The sequence below is a fragment of the Limulus polyphemus genome, unplaced genomic scaffold, assembly GCF_000517525.1.
Source record: "Limulus polyphemus unplaced genomic scaffold, Limulus_polyphemus-2.1.2 Scaffold3042, whole genome shotgun sequence".
NCBI classification, from domain to species: domain Eukaryota; kingdom Metazoa; phylum Arthropoda; class Merostomata; order Xiphosura; family Limulidae; genus Limulus; species Limulus polyphemus.
In genome coordinates, this window is record NW_013668652.1 from 20,061 (window position 1) to 29,860 (window position 9,800).

At 33.7% G+C, this 9,800-nt stretch overlaps 1 protein-coding gene across 1 annotated transcript in view; it reads left to right on the top strand.

Moving 5' to 3' along the window:
- Window positions 1-4,805, top strand: part of LOC106468525 (5-aminolevulinate synthase, erythroid-specific, mitochondrial-like) — a gene marked incomplete at both ends in the record, with an annotated part of 15,615 nt that extends 10,810 nt beyond the window's left edge. Inside the window, 5 exon segments of the mRNA NM_001314128.1 lie at window positions 786-950; window positions 1,929-2,068; window positions 2,220-2,348; window positions 2,826-3,050; window positions 4,515-4,805. Coding sequence (NP_001301057.1) covers window positions 786-950; window positions 1,929-2,068; window positions 2,220-2,348; window positions 2,826-3,050; window positions 4,515-4,622 — 767 coding nt within the window.
- Between the last annotated feature and the right edge of the window lie 4,995 nt (window positions 4,806-9,800).

Sequence of the window (9,800 nt, forward strand, 5' to 3'; positions counted from 1 at the left end):
CACTTAGTGGCAGTCAAGATTAAACTGTCTGCTCAGTGGCAGGTAGGAACAAACTATCCACTTAGTGGCAGTCAAGATTAAACTGTCTGCTCAGTGGCAGGTAGGAACAAACTATCCACTTAGTGGCAGTCAAGATTAAACTGTCTGCTCAGTGGCAGGTAGGAACAAACTATCCACTTAGTGGCAGTCAAGATTAAACTGTCTGCTCAGTGGCAGATAGGAATACGTTGTCTGCTCAGTGACATGTAGGAATAAGCCATAGGTATCTGCAGAACTTTTTCCAGGGAGCAAAGTAGTGTGAAATTGTGAATTGAATAAAAAAATTCATATGCTGGATGAATAAAGAGAGAACTATGTTTCTCATTTTCCAGGTGGGGGCAAGTGTCCCCTCTTGCCACTCAGTGCAGATAGGAATAAAGTATCTTTTCAGTCACATGAATATTTTGTATAGTGCTTAGAAGATTTCCAATTAAAGTGCTGTGTGGTTGTAGAGAAACACCATAACATTATACTGAGTGTAGCTCTATCATATCTGAGCTGTTACTGCTATGAAAAAAAAATGGTTAGCCAAGATTTGGGTAATTTAACAGAAGTGTCAGTCAACTTAGCAAACTGATGCCAGTTAATTAAACAGAAATGGTAGACAAGTGCAAGGTACAGCAAGATTAATGTTAAGAAATTAAAACAGAAATATCATATTTTAGAATAATAAGAAGAGAACATCGTTTATTCTGGACATTCAAAATTTGTTTCAGAATTTGTATTTATTCATGTTTAATACTTAGGAGCCGTTTGCCCTCTGGAGAAGATGTGTGACGTTGCTCACAAGTATGGAGCAATAACATTTGTGGATGAAGTTCATGCTGTTGGCTTGTATGGAGAACATGGTGGTGGGATTGGAGAGCGTGATGGGGTCATGCACAAGATGGATATCATATCTGGCACATTAGGTAAGGCTAACCCTAATTCATCTTGTGTGTGTGTAGAGTATTAGGCAAATGTAAATTATTCAAATTTAAGTACAAAATTAATATCATCTCCTTTACAGATATTAGAGAACATGTTCAACTTACAACACACTATGACTGTGTCTGTGAAGCTGTAGGTAAATTATTGTAATCTGAATTTGAATTAAAGAATCATTGGCCAGATAATACTTACTACTTGTTTAAAAATAAGGAAGGAAATTTCATAAGCTCTACAGATACCACTTGGTAACTGTAAGAACATTTTTCCAGTTTATCTGACTTTGTTTGAGCTTTTATGTTATAAGACTTGACTTGAGGTTTCAGGTATTATGACATCATTGGCTAAGATTTAAACAGATAATTTGGCTTGGCCCCGTTAAACCATAGATACATAGTTTAGCTTGCATTTGTTAAGCTTTAAATAGAGAGTCTGGCTTGGCCCTGTTAAGCTTTAAGCATATAGTTTGACTTTGTTCTTTTAAGTATTGAATAGATATTTTGGCTTGGCCCTGTTAGGTATTAAATAGATAGTTTGGCTTGGTTCTATTAAGTTTTAAACATGTAGTTTGGCTTGGTTCTGTTAAGTTTTAAACATGTAGTTTGGCTTGGTTTTAAACATTTAGTTTGGCTTGGTTTTGTTAAGTTTTAAACAGATAGTTTAGTACTTTAGCTTGGCCCTGTAAAGTTTTAAACATGTAGTTTGGCTTGATTCTGTTAAGTGTTAACTAGATAGTTTAGCTCAGCCTCGTTAAGCTTTAAATAAGTAAGCTGGCTTTTAATTAATGTAAGATAGATAAATTAATTGATTTCTTAATAATATTTTAAATAATAAAGTTAGTTATTAACCATGACACCATTCTTTGTAGTTTTGGTTATATTAATGTTGTCGTGTATTGGATTTGTTACTCAGTGTACTTTCTTGAAAGTAAAACAACTTTTGAAATTTTGCACTGTCATCAGGAAAAGCATTTGGAAACATTGGAGGCTACATTGCTAGTACATTGCCCCTGGTGGATACGGTTCGAAGCTACGCAACAGGTTTTATCTTCACCACCTCTCTTCCTCCCACTGTCCTTAAGGGAGCATTGACTTCTATCCAGGTTTGTTTTATACCTACTCTAATTTTATTTTGTAGAGATTAAGAAATTATAATCGAACAGTTCTAGAGCATCTTAAAATGCATAACGGGGTTCTTCTCTTTTAATCCGTGTTTCATCATTGATTTACTTCATTTGTAAAACATCTTCTTAGGTGTTGAAAAGTGAGGAAGGCAGAATGCTGCGAGAAAAGCACCAAGATAACGTCCGATATCTTCGTAAAACACTGATGAATGCTGGAATTCCTGTTGTACATTGTCCATCTCACATTATTCCTGTTCACGTAAGTGTTGTTAGTTTCATTTTATCACCTGTAAATCCTTTCCTGTTTTGAACTTTTTGGGTATTGATATCATAGCTGACAACACTTATATAAAAGATTAAAACCTCTGTGGTTCTAATACATGTGTATTTGACACGTTTGAGTATTTTGTATTGGAGGTTTTGGGGGCAGGTTTAGTACACTACCATAAAAATTGTTATTAACTACTTGGTAGTTCAGCATATATTTTTCTTTGATGTGATTTGTTCACTCTGCAATATTAATATGAGAAACAAAAACAACATACAATTAAATTTGTTGAATATCCAAAGTAGGAAGGTATTTTACTTAGAATTACATCCTTATTATGAAGTTTATTTTCATTTGATGAGAAATCATTATGTTCAAATCTCTACGTTTTTACATGTGAAACTTATTTGAATAGTTTTGTTCTTGATGACTGCCAATCTTACACAACACCCAACGTTTTGTAATTAGGTTGGCGACCCTTGGTACTCTACTAAAGTGTCAAACGAACTGATTTCAATGCACGGGCATTATGTCCAGGCCATCAATTACCCGACTGTTCCTCGAGGTGAAGAAAAGCTTAGAATTGCACCAACACCATTCCATACTCGACCCATGATGGAGGCGTTTGTACGAGACCTTGTGAGTGTGTGGCGTGGTTTAAAGCTGCCTTTAAGAGACGGGATTTGCGAAAAGGTAAATATAATTACTGAAAGATTGAATATGAAGTCAAAAAGCAGTCATTTATTAAGTCACATAGGTGTATATTTTTTTGACCCAAAAGAACTGTTTTCGTAAATTGCTAGAATATAAGAAAATTATCAAAAGAATGTCTTAAATCAGGGAGTTAAGCCAGACATTAAACAGAATATTAATGCTCAATATACCAGAAGATAATATTAAACCTGGAATTCGAGGGAATGTATTATGAAGAAGTAGTTATGTTAAGTGATTTTAAACCAATGATGAAACATATGCGATATACATAGGACAAATAAATACATTTATTGAAAATTGCAGATATAGTATAAACAGAACGCCAATAAGGAATAACGTTGACAATAAAACTCAGATGTAGATAGCAATGGGTACAGTCAATTAATATGACAATATTGATCATATGGTATAGCTGATATTGGAGCTGTCCAGGAAGAGAAAAATATAGTTAATAATACTATTATAAATTCGTGATATGCTAGTCAACTATTGGCCCTTGACGAAAATTACAACAAACTCTGTATACAACCATTCTGAACTGCTGCTGGACTTAATCCCAAAGAAGCAACACACTTCAGCAGCAAAGATGGCGCCAAAAAATGTGCAACCAATTGTGCTCGGACATCCTGGCGCCTGCGTCATCTGGTACACAAGCCCATTTGTACTACATGTGGTGCTACTTCTGGGAAATGCGCATGTTCCATACGATAAAACAGCTAGCATACCAAATAAGTAATAACTTGGTACAACTACTTGATTGTTATATCACGGATGGTGGGTAACACACTTATGTTTCCATGTTAAGCACAAGAACTGAAGAAACTACCAGTTAAATAAATTAAACTGAGCAACAAACCAGATGATATTAATAAGTTAAGTATAGTACTTGAGAATCAGACTAAAACACCAGTTAATATCTGCCTTACTGCTACAAAGAAGTTTGTATACCTCTTCTAAGTTATGGAGGTGAAGATTACATTATCAAAACACCATAACTAGTGAACTAGCAAAAAATTAGTGAAGTAACAAAATATTATATATTTTTTAGTATTATCAAGTGATCATAATTTTGTTTTTTCATGACCAATAGAAAGACCGAATTAAAATAAATATACTAACATTGAACATATATTATTGTGGAAGACAGTGGTAGTATGTTAAAATGCGGAATAATCAACTGATTAACGAATTGATACGTAAATAAACGATCCACATTTATTTCCTTTTAGTAACCATTGAAGTGTGTATAAAAGTAAAACTAAAGTATGATGATTTAACTCCATTTTTTTAAGCATTCGTAATACACTTAAGTATACGATTTGGGAATCAGACTAAAACAACAGTTATTACTCTGCCTACTGCTATCAAGGAATTTTGTACTTTAGTTAAAAAAAAGTATAATAAATATTATTACGTCCTTTTTTTTATTGTTTTGTATTTTAGAAATGCGAATTTTGCGAAAAGCCGTTATATTTTGAACACTTGGAATCACGAGTGCTGCCACCGTGCGGAAATCGTTTTGGATGTCCCCAGATGGTTGCCGCACATTAACAGGAAATGTGTTTGTTGAAGTAAAGTAACAGTGGTTATGAATTAATTTTAAAAGCATGAAATATATTGAGTTTTACAATTTTATTATTTCACATGTTTAAAGGTATATTTTATTATCCAACTTTGAAATTAGCTATTATATAAAAAAAAGTATTACACGGAATAAAGATTTTGCACGCTTGAGGCTTACAAGCATATGTTCTCTTTGCAATACACACACACACACACACACGTATTAAAAACCCATAAGTTATCGATTAAATTCAAACGTAAGTAACTAGTTCTTTTGTAAAACTATTTATGACTATTGTTTGTTATAAAATACTGAAATAACTGGGTATTTCTATTTGAAAGCATATTGGTATTATTATATAATATGCGTCAACAGTGTTTAAATTATATTAAATATTCGTCACTGATATCAGACTGATTTTTTCAATAACACAGTTGTTATATATGAAGACATCGAAGTTATTTTTGGATGTATTTTTTATTTTTTACTTTATGGCTGCATTTGTAACAGTGCTATGAAAAGAAACAGAAGCTGAAATTTATTTATTTATTTTTTTACTTTATGGCTGCATTTTTAACTGCTATGAAAAGAAGCAGGAGCTCACTTTATTTTCACTACAGGTAAAGACTGGTGAAATGGTAGTTAAGTCCCGAGAAATACGTAATTACAAAAATATGAAAATAAAGGTGAAAACATTTAGGTGAGATACTTTTCGAAAAAATAAACACAAAAGCACGACAATATGGCAATGACAAATCAATAATTAGAACGTTCGTTTCAAAGGCTTATATTTTGTGTTACCTTAATATATTTAAGGACAAGCTTCCAGCAAAAGAGCCAACGTTAATACAATTAAGCGTAAAATAACTATTAAAAGCTAATTTTTAGCTGCAAACAACATGCACACTAAGGTTTAATGACCTTCCTATATATTTTACATACTTCAGATGTGTACTTCATCCTGTATATTCAAAAATGTTCTTTACCTTAGAGTTCATTGTTTTACACATTTTTGATAATTAAGATGTATTTTATGATCTATTTTATGAGCTACGTACTAGTTACATGTTATGTCATGTATAATCAACATCTGCAGGTCATGTTTCGACCTATTTAATGCCCATACTAGAGTTGCATGTTATGTCATGTATAATCAACATCTGCAGGTCATGTTTCGACCTATTTAATGCCCATACTAGAGTTACATGTTAGGTCCTGTATAGTCTACATATTACAGGTCATGTTTCGACCTATTTAATGCCCATACTAGAGTTGCATGTTACGTCCTGTATAATCTACCTACTACAGGTAATGTTTTGACCTATGCAATACCCAGACTAGAGTTACATGTTAGGTCCTGTATAGTCTACATATTACAGGTCATGTTTCGACCTATGTAATGTCCATACTAGAGTTACATGTTACATCCTGTATAATCTACATATTACAGGTCATGTTTCGACCTATTTAATGCCCATACTAGTTGCATGTCTCGTCCTATACAATTTATGCACCATAGTTATGTATTTCATCAACTACTTTTAGTTTTGATTAGTGTTATGGGGCACTTACTGATGTGAAGAAGAAATTTTCTACTTCAGTGATATTATTTTTCTTATTAGAATTGTTTCAAACTCTGAATGATTCTTCTTTACATTGAGCATTTGACATTACCATAGTATTTCAGATGGTTTAATTTTGACTTTCTTTCAAGATTTGTGTGAATGCTTACAACAATGCTATGGTAAGTAGTGCATGCATCTTTGTAGCTGCTGAATATGCTGAGATGTCACCAATGTCAATTTGATATCTGGTAAGGTGAACCTAGCTTAAAAACATGTTCCGATATTTGGTCAGCAATTCTTATAAAACATCTGATCGTAATATACCAGTGTTTGCTGTTAGGGTAGTGATTACACTTAAATCTATTTCCTCTTAGCTTAATGCTCATCATTGTTATCTCATTCAAGGAAATTCTTGTTCAGTTTCTGAACATAAATGTTCATTTTTGTGGATGGATGTGAGACATAAATTAACATGTCATAACTTTTAACTGGAAGTATACTAGATCTGTCTGGTTACAACTACTGATGACATTGTTTTTTCTCATCTTTTGCTCCACTAGGAGTATCCCATGTGTAAAAGGATTTTCTTCCTTCCTATGTTTGCTGCCTTTTCACCATAACAAGTGGCCAGAGAGATAGGCTCGTGCAAGTTTCGATGATCTTGAATCAACATTTAGCATGTTTTCTTTGTTCTTTGCATTGTACTTTCTGAAGGACATTAAGATAGCAGGAAGTCAGGCTTTTGATGTCCTTCTCTTTCTTACTTGAGGCTTCAATTATTCCATTGGTTTGTGTTTTTGAAAAGTCAAAATGATCTTCCAACTCTCAGTCACTTCGTTAAATTTGTGAATTTTTTACAGGACGTTTCAGATTTATTACTGGTCTTTGGATGACCTGAGCTTTAATCCCAGCCATTCAACTCTTTCAATTGTTGAATTCTTATTTAGTACTTTCCCTAAAAACAGGTGTGGCTACTATTCTACTATGTCACTGCTTATCCAGATCTTAATATGTTCTTTTTTTAGATATGTTCAATTGGGCTCTCAAGAGAACAAGTCCTATTTCTTTTGAATTTCCCATCTTTTTTAAATAGGCTTGTTTTGATTACCTGTTGGGTAAATTATTATTCATTGTTTAAGTAGAATTCTCACTGAAGAATAATATCCCAGGATCTGACTTGGATAATCGTACTGTTTAGGAACAGTACTGCAGAGAGTGTGATTGGTAAACATGTCATTGGTAAACTCTGCCAATGGCATTCTTTTATTAATTTTGATCTAGACAACATCTATATAACTTCCAGTTGGAGATCTGTGGCCAAGATATATTTCAATTAATTTTGGAGACGTCAAGACATGATCAAAAACAAAACTCAAATGACCTATATTATCCCTGTTAACGAGTAACACAAGTTAATAACTTATATAAAAAAAAGGTTGTACTCGCCATTGAGCTCACAAGCTAGTGTACCTCATTCAGGAATACCAGACATACATGTACCTGACAGCTCACTACAGTCCATGAATGTCTCAAAATGCACGACTTCCTGGAGAAACTCACCTCAGTCGAAACCATTAATTTGCTATGAATGTACTATTTCGGGAAGTTTGCTGATGACTTGAATGGGTATTACATCATTTTCTGATGATGCGAAAAACTGTTCTAAGATTCGTGAATTGACCTAGTCACACAAATAATCAACTTTACTTCGGAAAAAACTTTAGAAGTGTTTGAATTTTTACACCATTCTGTTCCTATAAGAAATCTGAAGAAAATATGCAGGGATGTGAAACAGCTGGGAATTTCTAACTGAAATAACGATAAAGACAGTATCACCCAGTACACATAAACACCATGTTATTTCTCATTTTTATACCCTGCCTTGGGGATGATTTTGTCTCATCATCATTGTCATGCATGTAGTGGACCGAACTCTTTGTTGTAGCCTATGGACTGAGAAAAGTGCAAAAACTGGACCTTGTGGGCAATTTCCCAGTGTTCTCTGTTGTACATTTTATTTTCAAATTCTTTAGTCCAGAACTACAAAGGATGAACTCTGATCCTTTTCTATCCCATTCTGACCTTCTTATCGAACGTATGCACTCTTTCAATCAACATACCTGAGTGGTTAATGTCAAGTTCTACAGGAAATGGTAGGTCCAAGTTGCTCAGTAATTTTGATTTTTATCGAAAATCGCCGGTTTTGTTATAGAAAATATCGTACGGTTTTGTGTATAATATTATGCATTGCTTTCTTAACGTTCACTGTGTAGAATAATTGTTTTGTTATTTCCGTGACATTTAGACACAGATAAACCAAACGTATTTACAATATTTGCTGATAGAAAGTGAAGATGAAAAGCGTGTGATTTAAACTATTTGTTTACGGCGTTATTACTAGAATATGTCTGTAGTGCATTTCATCAGAGCGAAGAAATGTGTACTGGTTGTTTAATTTATCAGAATATGATTGTGTTTTAAAAATGTCAATGACATGTTTCAGATTAATATGCTAGCGAAACAGACATTTCCAAATCCCATTAAACATTTGAATTATGAACCTCACACTTTAGAAGAAATGTGTACTGGTTGTTTAAATTATCAGAATATGACTGTGTTTTAAAAATGTCAATGACGTGTTTCAGATTAATATGCTAGCGAAACAGACATTTCCAAATCCCATTAAACATTTGAATTATGAACCTCACACTTTAGAAGAAATGTGCATCGAGACTGGATTATTCGCCAAAGATAAAATTTTGGTGTATGATCCCAGGTAAGATAAAGGTTGTCGTTGTTACACTTGATTTTATATTTCATCATGACAATATAACTAGCGAGTTTTTCATTTAAAACAAAGGCTTTATATGATTAAAAAGTTTATTTATAAATGGATAACCCCGGGAAAGATAGCCGTATTTCTATTTAGGCCTTCCTTTTCGGAGGCCTATCTTACAGAGATAAATAGCCAACAACATATGCCAGCCCCTGAATGGGAGTTTTACAATTCTGACCAACAGTAAAGTTAAAGCCGACATTGTGGGAAGCCTGTTCATTTACGTAGCATGGCCAGGTGGTTAGGACGCTTGACTCGCAATCTGAGGGTCGCGGGTTTGAATCCCTGTCCCACCAAACGTGAGTGCGTTATAATGTGACGGTCAATTCCACTATTCTTTGTTAAAGAGTAGCCCAAGAGTTTGTGGTGGGTGTTAATAACTAGCTGCCTTACCTCTAGTCTTTCACTGCTAAATTAAGGACTGCTAGCGCAGATAGCTCTCGTGTAGTTTTGCGCGAAATTCAAAACAAACAAATAATTTATGTAGATATACATACTCACTGTAGTTTTAACAAAGAATATGATATTCCTAGTGAATGTCTTACAAATAAATATTAGTTGTCACTTAAGCCTCTTGTTTGATTAAAATGATTTTGTCAACACTAACAATAATCATTCAGACATCATGACTCAACGTTTTAAGACTTCTTACCTGAAGCAGCACATAAATTCATAGGAGCAAAAAATCAATTGATTTTCAAGGGTATAATATAACCTTTACAAACGTATGAAATTCCAAACGAATACGACAACACAAACTATTG